Source organism: Erpetoichthys calabaricus, chromosome 1 (assembly GCF_900747795.2).
Source record: "Erpetoichthys calabaricus chromosome 1, fErpCal1.3, whole genome shotgun sequence".
Lineage (NCBI taxonomy): Eukaryota > Metazoa > Chordata > Cladistia > Polypteriformes > Polypteridae > Erpetoichthys > Erpetoichthys calabaricus.
Genome location: NC_041394.2, coordinates 342,663,277 through 342,679,381, shown reverse-complemented (window position 1 = coordinate 342,679,381; position 16,105 = coordinate 342,663,277). Strand labels below are relative to the sequence as shown.

At 40.0% G+C, this 16,105-nt stretch overlaps 1 protein-coding gene across 1 annotated transcript in view; it reads right to left on the bottom strand.

Annotated features, from left to right (window-relative positions):
* Positions 1-1,920: 1,920 nt before the first annotated feature.
* The window catches only part of LOC114669006 (zinc finger protein 665-like), an 81,450-nt gene continuing 67,265 nt past the window's right edge, over positions 1,921-16,105 (bottom strand). The window contains exons 6-7 of the mRNA XM_028825128.2: positions 13,498-13,870; positions 1,921-4,432 (exon numbers count right to left, since the gene is read on the bottom strand). Of these exons, the coding sequence (XP_028680961.1) occupies positions 3,153-4,432; positions 13,498-13,870 (1,653 nt within the window). The 3' untranslated portion in view covers positions 1,921-3,152. The remainder of the gene's footprint in view (positions 4,433-13,497; positions 13,871-16,105) is intronic.

Genomic DNA, 16,105 nt, shown 5'->3' with positions numbered 1-16,105 from the left:
TCTCAGTTACCAAACATTAATGCCATTGAAAACCTGTGGGGTGAGCTGAAGAGGAGAGTGCATAAGAAAGGACCCAAGACTCTGGACGATCTAGAAAGATAAAGAGGAATGGTCAAAAATCCCTGTCTCTGTATACTCCAACCTTGTGAAATGTTATAGGAGAAGATTAAGTGCCATCTTGTTGGCAAAAGGGGGTTGTACAAAATATTAACAGCAAGTGTGCCAATAATTGTGGCACACATAATTTCATGTAAAAAATGTGTTTCTTAATGTGGATTTTTTTCCCCCCCCAATGAATGAACATACTTCAATTAAAGGTTGGATTTTTCTCTTTTTTGTGTTGTGAGCCTTTATTTTTTGGGGGAAAAAAAACAATTTATTAGAAGCCTAAGAACACATCTTAACCAGGGGTGCCAATAATTGTGGAGGGCGATTATATATATACATTTTTATAGTACATTATGAATTGATTATAAGTTACCGTAAAAGCTGAATTAGCACTGGCTTACCATCATTTGCAAAGCTTTAGATTATAAACCCTTAGAAAGTGTATCAGAGGCTAAGAGCACTTTAACTAGAGCATGGTTCATATTGAAACCCCAGAGGCCAAGTAGCTTTCTTAGCATGCGTTACATGAATATTTCACATGAAAACTAAAGAGGCTAAATGCCATTCCTTACCGTGTGCTTCAGAATAAAACTTCACGCAGCTTAATTTACTGTGTGTTACAATGCCTAAATATTAAAAGAATACTCACCAAATAAGAATATCCAGACTATAAACTGCAGGCATCTGCCCTCAGGGGGAAAAAGGGTTGTATCTTTTCAACATTAATACTCTTGCTAGCAGAGTCAATGATCAGACACAGTCTGCAAACTCAATTATGTATATAGGGACAGAAATAACTGAATTACAAATGTATGGTGGATAATGGCTAAGAACACAGATATGTACACTGGGAGACTTTCCTAGAATCTTCCAAGTTGTCTATTTGTTTCTGCCCCTTTATGTGTTGTTGCAAAGACTGAGGGCAATTTACTTGACCAATATGGACCACCAATTGTCAATTGCACTCTTGCAGATAAATAATTATCAGATGGAATGAGATGAGACTCCATGACTCCCAAGAATGTGAAGCCAATATAACAGACACTGTTTGTGTGCTGGCAAACAACAAAGCAAGTATGTCGTGTAGCCACAGTTCTTGCTTCTAAGAAAAGAAAAAAAAAAAAAATCAAACTTTGACTTGCTTTCCAGAAACAGAGTTGGCTTTCTTGAGTGTCTTTTCAGGGGATGATTATTTAATACTGTGGCAAATTGGGCTGAGAGTTGCATTGCGAAAGTCCTTTGAAAAACTCTTTATTGTGGAACTTGATGAAACAGTCTTGGTGCCTTTATTAAACAAAACAGCAAATGTAATCAGTGAAATTGAAAGAAGAGATGACGAGGTGGCAACAATTGTTATCTCATCACTCTTTGAAGTGTACACAAACAAGGTAACTGCTGATGCAATTCTTAGGAGAGGCATTTGCTGATGCAATTCTTAGGAGAGGCATCTGTACTCAGCTTATATGGTGGGTTGATTAATAAAATGTTTTTCAGTCAACACTCACTCCAATATTCTACACCCTCTTTGTGAAAAGTGTTTGCCATATTCATTGCAGCAATACGGCATCTCTCAGGGATTAATTTCTCCACAACGGTTTAGTTTGCTTACTTTTCTGGACAGGAGTGACCTTCGCTCATTACTTCTGAAATGTGCTTATTGATCTGGATCGATTTCTGCACTGCAGCTCTTGTTATGCTCTTAGGTTTGCTGCCAGGATTTGGCTCAGTACTTGCATTGTCCACATCTGTGATTCCTTCTGTCGTTCACATGGAATGATGGTGATTTGTAAGGCATCCAGATGGGCCTGGACATTATTTTTTTTCTGATAAGGCCTGTTTATTAAGCACCGACACAACCTCAAAGGTTTTACTCCACATCTGTCTCATCTCAGATTGCCTTTCTTCTCACCTGGGAAAATGTTTTTGTGGATCTTAAGACTACTCTTGTGATAGAATTGTTTCCCACATTCACAACAATATGACTTTTCTCTCAGCTTGATTTCTTCATTATTATTAAAAGCCTCACTCTTAAGTCATGGCATCCTCTATGTACTGTCACTTTTTATTCTTCCAGCTTCACTGCTAGGGCTCTGTTCCTAACATCACCTCCTTTTGGAGCTTTGATTTGCAAAATGTTCTTTTTAACAAGCCCTGCGGATCCAAATAACACTATGATCATTTCAGTTTTTTTTTTTTTCCCCCACATCTAGGTCCACATTTCTGATCGGATCTCCTGATATTTTGTTATCTTTTCTTTCTGTTTTTGAGGCACAGAACTATCACTTCGGACTGATACCTCAATGATTCAGGTATCGTCTGAGTGTTTTTCGTCGACTACAACATCAGGTTTTCTGGCTGTGAATTTTCTAAAAGTTAGCACTGGTATACTGTACTGTTTCCACTGGTTTGTTGCAAAACCTACATTGGTTGTTTATTTCATGTCTCTCAGAACATATTGCAAACAACCTTGTAATCCACAATCTAAAGTGGCCATTAGCAAACATTCATCGCTGCAGTCACCTCGCTCTGTGCAAACCTTCGAATTTATGGATTGCTTAACAAAGCTTTATGATGAAGGTTAATTTTTGGTTTCCAGATTGTAATATTTAAAATGTGGCAATCCCGCGAGCTGAGAAGGAATGCTGGCAGTCATATGATTGAAGATCTATATGTGTAATTTACTTCTACTTGAGGAATTCCACTTCTGCCATTGGAAAAGTAAAGCCTTGGTATTCTTAAGTTTTTATATATTAGTTGGTTGGCATGAAGCAACTTTGTTTTTAAATCAAGACTGATGAGGTCTTTATGTAGCCAGTCTATGATCTGAACACTGTAGGAGATGACATGTTTTACTAACTGATTATCTTCTAAATATCATTTTTACCCTTTTTGTGTATTCACTGCTGATCTTCAATCTCTGCTCTTTTCGGTTCATGAAAGCACTCTTCTCTCAAGTCTCCTCCTGGTCAAGTTCTCATATTGGATAATCTTCAGCAAGGTTGAGTTCAATTTTACAGTAATGAATGTTACTTTGGTGTATTTGTCTAATCCGAACACTTCTCTCTTATGTGAATTCTTTTGTGGCGCTCAAGATTGTCTCTACGTGGAAAGTTTTTGCCACATTGAGAACAGCAATATGGCTTCTCTCCTGTGTGAATTCTTTTGTGACGCTGAAGTTGGCCTCTCTGTGAAAACTTTCTGCCACATTCAGAACAGTAATATGGCTTCTCTCCTGAATGAGTTTTAATGTGTATCTGAAGAGTATTGTTGTCTGAGAATTGTTTGCCACATTCAGAACAGCAATATGGCTTGTCGCTTGTGTGGATTCTTTTGTGGCGTTGAAGATGGTATCTACGTGAAAACGTTTTGCCACATTCAGAACAGTAATATGGCTTCTCTCCCGAGTGAGTTTTAATGTGTATCAGAAGAGTATTATTGTGTGAGAATTGTTTACCACACTCAGAACAGCAATACGGTCTCTCTCCTGTATGAATTCTTTTGTGGCTCTGAAGTTTGCTTCTCTCCGAAAACTTCTTGCCACATTCAGAACAAGAATACGGCTTCTCTCCTGTGTGAATTCTTTTGTGGCTCTGAAGTTGGCTTCTCTGTGAAAACTTCTTGCCACATTCAGAACAGGAATATGGCTTCTCTCCTGTGTGAATTCTTTTGTGGCACTGAAGTTGGCTTCTCTGTGAAAACTTTTTGCCACATTCAGAACAGTAATATGGCTTATCGCCTGAATGAGTTTTAATATGCCTCAGAAGAGTATTACGGTAGAAGAACTGTTTACCACATTCATTACAGCAATATGGCTTCTCTCCTGTGTGAATTCTTCTGTGGCACTGAAGTTGGCTTCTTTCTGAAAACTGTTTACCACATTCAGAACAGTAATATGGCTTCACCCCTATGTGAATTCTTTGGTGGCTCAGAAGATGGGTTCTCTGTGAAAACTTTTTGCCACATTCAGAGCAGCAATACGGCTTCTCTCCTGAGTGCGTCTTAATGTGTGTCTGACGATTACTACTGGAAGAGAATTGTTTTCCACATTCAGGACAGCAATAAGGCTTTTCTCCTGTGTGAATTCTTTGGTGACTCTGAAGATTGCTTCGCCGTGAAAACTTTTTGCCACATTCAAAACAGCAATACGGCTTCTCTCCTGTGTGAGTTTTAATGTGTGTCTGAAGAGTACTACTATAAGAGAATTGTTTTCCACATTCAGGGCAGCAATACGGCTTCTCTCCTGTGTGAATTCTTTGGTGGCTCTGAAGTTTACTCAGGTCAGAAAACTGTTTGCCACATTCAGAACAGCAGTAAAATATGATACCTGTATAAAGTTTAAAAGACAAAAATAAAGATTTCATTTTTAATCCACTGCTTTAATACTGACAATTATCTTAAACTAAATAAAAGTTGGTTTAGTTTTTGAACAAACTTTGGTAGGCATAAACAATCATAAGACTTAAGTAGCACGTGGAAAGATTCTCAACTTATTTTTATCATCTGTATTACAACTGCTTACCACATGAGCACAATCAGTGGAACCAAGAAGTTAAATTAGTAAAAAAAAATAGATCCCATGTGATAGGCACAATAAACAAGATTACTTTTCACAAGTTTTAAATACATTACAGAACATCATTGTGTCATCATATTCTTAAAATATTTTTTAAAATTATAAATTGTTTCAATAAAGTGTCATAAAAAGTGATAATCTTCAGTTATAATTATATTGGAGAGGTTTGGGTTTAAAATAGAGTGCAATGCCAATCATATGAAATGCACTTTTATTAATCATAATGTGTTTTGAGATGTCTACATAATTAGTCTAAAGCCACTTGACTACATAATCTGGTTTTTTTTTATCTGAAAAAGGGGAAGAGGGTAACAAAGCAAAACATTTTTATATATAAATTTGACAAGCTGGAGCTATACAAAGAGTTTAACAAAGTAAAACTTGAATTAATAAAACATGCAGGTAACTGAAAAGAAACAAAAACCCCAGAGTCCCATATGTTACTTGACTGATCATTTGAAACAGCAAATTGGACACTTGTGGCCAAAATGCAAAATGTACTTCTGGATTTATACCACCTGGACCAGGGACTTTTTTTGGCAAATGGATTTAAAAATGGATAATTAGTTCATTCAGAAAAAGAAAAGATTCATATAATGTGCTATTATATGGAGGTGACACAGGCGAGTTTTCTTTAACCAATCTCTATCAACGCATAACAAAACCTGCCTTCCAAAACACCTCCAGAATCAAGAACCTTCAGACAAAGTGGACAATGGACTAAGAAAACTCCACATTTTTGACTAGCAGTACAAGAGGTTGCAGCCACACAGCAGTGTCTTGAGGCAGCTCGATGAATGTCTTTAATCAAAAGGAACGATTCTTGAAAACAGGCTATATTAAACTTGATGAAAGATAATAAATCAGCAACACTCAAATGCTTGCAAGTAGAAGAAGGCAACCACACAATCCAAGAAAAGACACGGAGGTCAGACACGAGAGAGCAAAACAAAGGACAGCAACAAAGGGGAACTGTAAATGAAATACATTACAAGGGGCCAAAATGAGTTTACCCTGTAGCCCAGCCAGCAATCGTGTATAATGTTGACAGTAACTCCTGTCACACATGTGTGCATGGGAGACGGTTTATAGGCTCAAATGGTGTTATTTTTCAGCCAGACCAGGGGTTTCCACTGCCTTTTAATACTCTCTTCTACTGTCCCTCTGCAGACCAACTGAAGACTGTAACTCCCAGTAGCAGCGCCTCTGCTCCTCCCTCTGATGATGTCATTTCTGGCACCATATAATGATGTCCTATATGGCCCACAACCCACCTCTACAAACATCACTTCCTTTTCCAGACTCCCGAAACTCCACTTCCTCCTGCTTGTGCAATATTATACTGTACATTGTCCCAGTTAAATGTATGTCCTGTTGATTCTGCATGTGTATAGATCTGTGATCGTGGGTCCTTCCTTCTAACGGCGTTGCGATGTTCCTGTATGCGAGTTGCAATTCTTTTTGATGTTTGTCCTATGTATACCGCTGGGCAAGAACTGCACGGAATGCTATAAACTGCGTTTCGTGTTTCTGCTGTCGATTTCTTGTTTTTAGCGTTGAAAAGAACGGTGCGCACATTGTTCGTAGGTTTGTGTGCAATTCTGATGCCTGATTTGGACAGGATGCGTGCTGCGCCATCAGACACACCGTGTTGATAAGGAAGTGAGTACCAAGTGGGATGGGGGAGTCTGGTTCGAGTCAGACTAAGAAAATAAAAAGTATTTCTTTTATTTTACACGTGCCTCCCGTGTCGGGTCAGGCGCTATATAGCGTCTTCTTACAATATATATAAAATCCTAAGCCTAAAAGTGCAACAATTTTGTGCGATGATTTTAGGTGACTGTTTATGTCACGCTTTAAATCGGCTTATTTTAAAACCTATATATATATATATATATATATATATGTTTGGTATCATTCTTTACAGCATTTATCGAACTTTAATATGTTGTTAGATTTTCAGATTCGTATTCCATTTAGTTTAAATTATAAATTAAAAAATATCAAGAACTCATGTCCCGTGAGATGAGAATTTGTGCCAAGAGATTTAGCCACGCCCGGGGCCGGAAATAAAAGACAAAGAGTAGATGACAAACACAGCTGCTGTACAGGCTTTTAAACATTCGAAGCACCATGCGAGATGCACGCGTCACGGCAGCAGCAGCAGCTATCCAGCAGCTGGTCAAACAAAGACGAGACAAAAAAAAAAACAACTGCATTTCTTTCTCATTGTGTCACCGTTTAAGAGGGGGTTTTGGAGGAGCGACTGCGTCTCCTTGGGGTGCGTTCAGCCACCCTCTTCATAACACAAGTAGCAGAGATGCGAAGTGACTGGCATGTAGCATAGAAAAAAGGGGGTTTGGCGAGCAAAGCGAGAAGGGGGTAACCCCCCTAGTCTAGGATATAATTATCCATTTTTTTTCCTTTTTTTGGTAATTGCATACAGTTTCCTTTTCTGTAATGGAGCACTTGAAAATAGTTCAATGGAACAGTCATACTTGAAATGCCAGTGCAGTTTTTGGGGTAAATCTTTACTAAACACTCTGTGATACTCATGACAATCAACAGATAAAGTAATATTTGAACACACCAAGACTTCTCAAAGGGGATATGCAGACAAGTCCTATGACAATCAAAAGTCCACTTTTTAATGTCTTTCTCTTTCCATCAGCTGAAATACAGAACTAGCTGAACAACCTCAACATTTACTATTAAAACGATACACAAGTCAAAGCTGGAGAAATCCAAACTTTAACAATACTAAAGCAAAGCACATGAGAAAGGGAGCTGAAACAAAAAAGCAAAGTCAAGAGCTGAGGTAGCAAAAAGTCTTTAATTTTTCCTCAGGAAACAGCAGCTCTATGAAAACATTAGAACAATGACAGAATTTACCCATAACCACTTTCAACTGTGTCCCCATGTTCTTGTACAAATTATAACACTTGTACATAAATATATGCCAGACTCAAGACTGTAAGCTCAAGATGCGCAGAAATGGACACTCAGTTGAATTAAGTAGCTCTGATGATGTGTTACTTAAAATCTTCAGTGCAAATTCCTCCTGAGAATGTGGTCTGATCTTCAACTACACTACAATAACAGACAAACACAATCAACCTGAACTCATAACATGCAAACAATTGGACTGTCAATGCTGAACACGTCGTTTAAACCTTTAGAGTCCAGACTAGTCAAGAGCTCAACCAATACGATGAGACTGGAGGTGTGGCTTGGAGGCACCCAGACAAGTAAATGGAAAGAAATGGGGGTGCTGGCAAAGTTGTCTCTTCTCGATAAAGATCTGCTCATGAACATATAGAATAAGAACATAGGAAATTTAACAAAAGGAGACAATTCATCATTCTTGTTGGTTTAGCTAACAGCTAAGCTCTCCCAGCATCACATCCAGGCTACTATTAAAGATTGTCAAGAGGAGATTATAAAAAAGGAAGAGGAGAATAAAGCTGGAAAAGGACATAAAAGCATTTTTAAAAACATCTTTGCTTATGTAATGCAAATGTTACTTGGCTTTTCATTTTAATTATGTAATTTCATGCCTTGTTTAGATTGAGGCGGGGCCACACTGATGTCACTCCTGAAGAACCACCCCCAGCCTTTATATTTGACACCAGGGAGGTGGTCCTTCAGTAGTTTATACACATTCAATAAGAGCTTTATAATAATTATCTAAACAACCCAATTTGGGCCTGCGTATGCCAAAGACTCCTGTTGAGATTTGAGTCAGGTTGCCTGGGGTGAGATCTATCTATAGGTAGGCTTGTGAAGGTCCTGAGGCCTCATTTATAAGGCGAAAATGTGTGTATGCAACTTCCCCTTCAAATGTTGAGATTTACAAAAGAAGTACATAATATTTCAGAGAAACTGAGAAATGACAACACCCTTAATCAAGCAGTAAAATGCAACCAAACCAGCTAAATGACAACTTGTAAGCATAATAATTAATTTCACCGAACCATTATTGTAAAGGTGCACGGATGTGAGAAACATTACACCTCAAAAATGATGACCATGGTGTACGGACTGTATTTTAGTTGACTTTAAGAGCGCCAATGATACATATTTGCATTGAACACAATTTTTTTTTTTTCATCAGTTTATGTCACTTTCAGGGAAATGGCCAACACCTCAACAGCATCTCAGCCAAGCTTCACTGCATTTTGCCTGCGGTGACGTAAGACATTAACTGAATGGTGATGCAATACATTTGATTTTCGTTTGGTGTGGGTGTACATAAAACATAACACGATGTAAGCATAAGTTTGATGTGTCACTGTGCTCTGTGTAAATCTATCTTATAAAATCTGCCTTGTTCTGCTCATATGCACAGCTGACACATAGCCAGATGAAGCACAGGGGTTCATCACATAGAACTGCTAGGCAAGCTGTATGACATAAGACATATTGAAGCAAATGGAAAGCGTGCAGTTAGACTGAGAGATGCTGTGTACTATTTTATAATATGATAAGTCAGCATGGAACTGAATTTCTTTAGTGCACCGTTGCCTTGTTTGGAAGTGCGTGTTCACCTAAGGGAGGTCCTGCACATGAAGAAAGAGTATAAAGCCCTGGAACATTGTCCGGCACACCTTTGAAGCTGACGGATGGATGGGAGATAACGTCATTCAATCCTGAAAATGCATTCCACTGCACTGACGAGACTGACAGACTCCACACATCAGGCCCCCACTCCCGGACTGGGTTTTCTCATTGGCTTCCTTTGTCTGTTATGCAACATAAGCTGACGCTAAACAAAGCGAAGTTATTTCTCTTGCGTGATTTCTTACTGCCATATCACTAAGGGGGGATATCGTCCTTTAATGTTCTATCGATAAAGACTCGGGTTATGTAACACGCCGCAATTATGAAAGAACTCATTCCTAGCTGAACACACACGATTCTGCCAACATAAAAAGGAAATTTCCAGCTGGATCCAGCTCCCCTAACACAATTATCAACAAGCAGTGACATGCCATTAATACACAAGTCATCCACAGGGCTGTGGAGTCGGAGACAATTTTTGGTACCTGGAGTCGGAAAAAATGTATCGACTCCTAACAAATTTAAATTCTAACAAAAAACAAATACAGTAAGTTCAAATGCTCCATTTCACAAACAACAGCCATAATTAAGTACTTATCTGATGTAAGAATAAAGCGCAGTGCATAGTTGTGTTACTACTAGTGTGAAGTTCAGTTGTGCTATTATACTACCTGACATTCACATATTGTAATCTGGATTATGGTACATTACAAAAAGTGTTTTCATTTTATTTCAGATATAATGTGTTTAACAAGTTAATTTGAGTGTAAACAAGTGTAATGATGTAGATGGAGGTGTGTGCTATGGCTTGATGTGTGTTTAGGGGTTCTTGTCTTTTGTTTAAACTGGCCAATACGGTAGAGAGTCAGCTTCCTAGCCAGTAGTTCTGTGCTAAAATGACGTGTATGTTGCCTTCCTTTAATCAACATGGAAAATACATTAGCATATTAAATACAGAGGAGTCAGAGTCAGAAGTACCAGAAACTAAGGAGTCGGAGTCGAAGGATGCATTTACCGACTACACAGCCCTGGTCATCCAAGATGAGACTGACAAACATTGTGTCTCTGTGGCCTGGCTCAACCTGCGATTAATCTGAGGCAAAGTAGCTTTGACAGACATGATGGTGCTGTACATGGTGATCTGCTTTGTGGTAAAGACACTTGCTGAACCCTCCAGTGTTTCATATGGTCTGAACTATTCATTGCAACAACAATCATGTCATAACGTGTACCAAGTAACAGTGCCGTACGTATTTAATGAATCCCAGAGGGCAGAGAGGAGGTGCTATAATGCCAAGTATGATCTTTCACTCTCAGATGCAAAGCAAAGGCAGATATTACATAATGCAGGTGGAGGGGTTTCAACACATCAGGAGGGAGAGGCTGCTCTACCAGCCAATGACGTTCTGCAGCATTGTGATTACGTATGAATGAGATGGATTAATAAGGGGGATGTATAGGACTGCAGTAACCACAGGGGAATAAAATTGATGAGCCACAGCATGAAGTTATGGGAAAGAGTAGTGGAAGCTAGGTTAAGAAGTGAGGTGATGATTAGTGAGCAGCAGTATGGTTTCATGCCAAGAAAGAGCACCACAGATGCAATGTTGGCTCCGAGGGTGTTGTGATGGAGAAGTATAGAGAAGGCCAGAAGGAGTTATTGCGTCTTTGTGGACCTGGGGAAAGCATATGACAGGGTGCCTACAGAGGAGTTGTGGTATTGTATGAGGAAGTCGGGAGTGACAGAGAAGTATGTAAGAGTTGTACAGGATATGTACGAGGGAATTGTGACAATGGTGAGGTCTGCGGTAGGAGTGATAGATGCATTCAAGGTGGAGGTGGGATTACATCAGGGATCGGCTCTGAGCCCTTTCTTATTTGCAATGGTGATGGACAGGTTGACGGAAGAGATTAGACAGAAGTCCCCATGGACTATGATGTTTGCTGATGACATTGTGATCTGTAGCAATAGTAGGGAGTAGGTTGAGGAGACACTGGAGAGGTGGAGATATGCTCTAGAGAGGAGAGGAATGAAGGTCAGTTGGAACAAGACAGAATGCATGTGTGTAAATGACAGGGAGGTCAGTGGAATGGTGAGGATGCAGGGAGTAGAGTTGGTGAAGGTGGATGAGTTGAAATACTTGGGATCAACAGTACAGAGCAATGGGGATTGTGGAAGAGAGGTGAAAATGAGAGTGCAGGGAGGGTGGAATGGGTGGAGAAGAGTGTCAGGAGTGATTTGTGACAGACGGGTATCAGCAAGAGTGAAAGGGAAGGTCTACAGGACGGTAATGAGACCAGCTATATTATATGGGCTGGAGACGCTGGCACTGACCAGAAAGCAGGAGACAGAGCTGGAGGTGGCAGAGTTAAAGATGCTAAGATTTGCACTGGGTGTGACGAGGATGGATAGGATTAGAAATGAGGACATTAGAGGGTCAGCTCAAGTTGGACGGTTGGGAGAAAAAGTCAGAGAGGCGAGATTGCATTGGTTTGGACATGTGCAGAGGAGAGATGCTGGGTATATTGGGAGAAGGATGCTAAGGACAGAGCTGCCAGGGAAGAGGAAAAAAGGAAGGCCTAAGAGAAGGTTTATGGATGTGATGAGAGAGGACATGCTGGTGATGGGTGTAACAGAACAAGATGCAGAGGACAGAAAGATATGGAAGAAGATGATCCGCTGTGGCAACCCCTAACGGGAGCAGCCAAAAGAAGAAGATATGTGAATGTTTCAGGGTGGTGATTCAAGGTGTGCTCACGTATCCATCCATCCATCCATTTACCAACCCGCTGAATCCAAACACAGGGTCACGGGGGTCTGCTGGAGCCAATCCCAGCCAACACAGGGCACGAGGCAGGGAACCAATCCTGGGCAGGGTGCCAACCCACCGCAGGACACACACAAACACACACTAGGGCCAATTTAGAATCGCCAATCCACCTAACCTGCATGTCTTTGGACTGTGGGAGGAAACCGGAGCGCCCGTAGGAAACCCACGCAGACACGGGGAGAACATGCAAACTCCACGCAGGGAGGACCCGGGAAGCGAACCCAGGTCCCCAGATCTCCCAACTGCGAGGCAGCAGCGCTACCCACTGTGCCACCGTGCCGCCCTGCTCACGTATGCATATTTGAAAATTGATATGTGATTTATAAAAAGTAAATTGTGTAGAAATGTGTGTATGCCAGGTTTTATAAATTAGATTTTTCAGTGAGTACACATTTTCTTGTTTTTTTTTTGTTTTTTTTTCCACGCTCAATTCCATGCAAAGTTTTATAAATGTCACCCCAGTCTGCTGTTTGGGTCATTTGAAGGCCTGTCACCCCATTTCACCATGTTTGTGTCCTCAATTCACACTGGTTTAGAGGTAAAAAGAGCATGAATATTATCATCTCATGTAGAATCTTGATTTGGGACCATTTTGCTTCTCCAGGACGAGGTTTGACTGCCATTATCAATGTAAAACTGAATTAAAAATTGTTATAAAAAAAACCTAATAGAAGAATGTCAGGAAAGTGAAAGCTTAACAGAGGCTGGGGGATGAAACAAGACAATGAGCCAAAACAAAGCAAGAAATCTACATGAGAATGGCTTAAACAGAAGCAAACGTATGCTCTGGACTGGCCAATCAGAATCCAGAGCTTTACCTTTAAGGCAGCTGATCAGAGACATCAAGGAAGTGAATTCACTTTGGAACAATGGAATGGACTAAAATTGACGGCAGAGCAGCAGCTGCAGGAAATGTTTGGTGGAGGTCATTGGAGCGAAAGGAGGATCAACAAGTGAGTAGAGATGGGGGGGGGGGTCACAAACTGGACTGTTAATGTTTAAACAACATATTAAGGAATGACGAAAAGTCTAATTGTTTGATATTATTTAAGACGATTGTGTTTGTTTTAGGATCTTAATTGAAGACCAGACCACACTGTTAGGACAAATTATTGCTTAAATAAACAGAATTCCAAAGGGTTCAGAAATTTTTTCTTGCAAATGTACGTTTGTTTCCTTATTACTAAGGACAGATTTAACGAGTTTGCACAATGTTACAAACTATAATGGAAGAACAGAATATTCCAAAACTTGTAAAAATATATTGAATTGGTGTTTTTCATTGTGTGTTTGATATAGTTTAAAATCGCATCTTGGTTTCTCTTAAAGAAAGCACAAGACAGCAGTTTCAGCTGACCCTAAAACGTACACCAATTTTTATTTTTCACTTACTTGTTTTAGATGATGTTTTAGGTGGTGGCTTACCTTCCTGAGTTCTAGGAGATGAAATTCCTTCAGTCCTATTTGTAGCAGACTGTAATGATTCATATTTTACACTGATAGAAGACTCTGGCGATGAAGAGTTTCTGCTTTGAGAAGAGACAAACCCAGTCACTGCTCCATCTTGATGTGCATAATGAAGGTCGACTTCCTTGACACTCTCCATACTCCAATAGTTGTGCATCTCAATGCTGACAAACTTCTCTTCAACCTCTTCTTTAATGCTCTCTGACTCCAGTTCATATTCCTCTTCCTTAATTTCCAGACTCTCCCATTCACATTCCTCCACCTTAACGTTTATCGTATTTTCCTCCATGACATTTATGTCAGCCTCACACATCTCCTCTTTCACATCCATCTAAATGTTACAGTAAATGGCAGATTTTTATTTCTCTGTGGATAAAACACAGGATTCAATTCAATTAAAAGTGCATCATTTAAATCTAAAGACATTTTTATAGCATCCTCTTAGTTAAAGCTGATGTCAAGTCAGACAGTTCATAGCAAGTTAACAGTAACTCATCACTCTCCATATCAAATTAGGTGTAAAACAAGTTTGGGAATGAAAGGAGGGTCTGACACACTAGAAGATGAAGACCATCTTGCACAGCTGCGTGTCAGCAACATTCAATATGATAAAACATTCAGTGTTGTTGGGGTCCCAGAATTGTTTAATCATTTCATGTTAAGGCAGGTTTAAACAATTTAGGCGTCGGAATTATGTTTTAAGGAAAATGGGCATATGAAGGAGGAACTTAAAATCGCTGGTAAGTCATTTAATGTGACATCGCACTAAGCTTGCAAAATCCAAAACCATTATTTAAGTCACAGCCTTCATTTACATAATCTTACTAGGATGGAGGCAGTTGGCGGTGTGTTCCTGTGAAGCTGGTCGTCTAATGGGACATACTCAACGAATGACTTGAACTACCCTGGCGACTTGCTAAGATAAAATTTAACAGGTTTGATTTAGTTTTTAGTCTTAGGGGCAGACTGTGGGTGCAGAAGAGCTGACAAGTAATGAATGTTGCCCTGAAGTAGAAGGCACTGAATTAAGTGAAGAGAAATAAGGAACACGCAGGTTTCAGACCTAACAAAAATAACAGACACCCCTCTTTCAGATGTCTTGTGTTTCATATAACATAATAAAAAAAAAAAAAATAATAAACAGGTGGAGATTGCTGCTGAACAGCCACAGCTGTTAAGCCTTAGTAACACCAGAGGCTTCATCAGGTAACATGCTATTGGCTGTGAGAAACAGGGATGAGCACAACTATGCTGAGGTCGGCACACAATCACTAAATGTGACATAGGCAGAGATTTTTAAATGTTTAAATGAATATGGTCAGATGATGAGATTTCCAACTGCATTTGGCAAGTCTAAGGGCTCATTTATACTTCACGCTTAGAATGCGTATGCGCCCGCATCATGGCTGTCACTTGTTTCCAGCGTTCATTTGATGTGTCCTCTGAGAAGGTCCTCAGAAATTAACGCGATGCGTGCACGAGTTGCAGTACCAGCAAAAAGTCGGGGGGCGCAGTGTGCTAAAAGTTGGAATGTGACATGAGTCTCTGGTTACTATCTACATGTGACAAAAAGACGCTTTGTGGATCCTACAAGATCAGTGTGCGCGCTCCGATGTTTGAGGAATGGTTCGAAGTGGTGAAGCAAAATGCAGACTTACAGATGTATTCGTGGTGCTTTTATATTCAAGCGTTGCATATTCCCGATCGTAATGACACGATACATTTTCAAAGTCTCACATACCGTCTTCTGTGCCATCTTTTCTTCTAGGGCTTCCTCCAGTACTGACAGCAGTGGCAAACAGCAATAGATCGCCATACTGAGCACATTAAATGTATGATATTCCAACTCTCTGCACATTTAGAATCATTAATACTTTATACTTGACTAGCAAAATACCCACGCTTCGCAGCGGTGAAGTACTGCTTTAAAATTTTAAATAATAAACTGAGGGAAAATGTACCAATAATTATTTGTTAAGGATCTCTTTGTATACCACGTTGTCAGTTCGCCCCTCCGGTTGTAATATGACCAAGCTGTGCGCTGAGCTTACTCTTGAGCATGCAACGTATAGTTGGCCAAGTGAAAAGCAATCTTGCCTCAAATCAATGCCAACCTTTTGTAGGGTCTGTCTATGAGACTTATTAATTGTCATTGTGAAGCAGAGCCTTACTGGAAATTGGAGGTGTTTGAATTGAAATGGGAGATCAGAGGGTATAACGGGGATGCGAGGAATAAAAACTCTCTCCCCTGAGCCAACGCCAGTAAAAATAGTTGCCTCAATTAGGTTCTTTTGCAGGAATGTGACCTGAAGTCTCGTGCCATTACAAAATTTCGGTGGCTGTAACTTTCTCAGTAACATTACTGGTGCCCCAACCTTCAAAATGAGATTATGCTCAGGAGTGCCTGGAGGATTCAGAGTGTGGACCAAGCTGCAGGCTATGGACGTATATACGTACGTAAGTAGGATTCAGTTAGCGTTGGGAACCCACGTACCAAATTTCTTGAAGATGGGCCCATTAAGTAACAAAGACCGTTGGAAAGTTCAATATGGCGGCTGACAGTGGT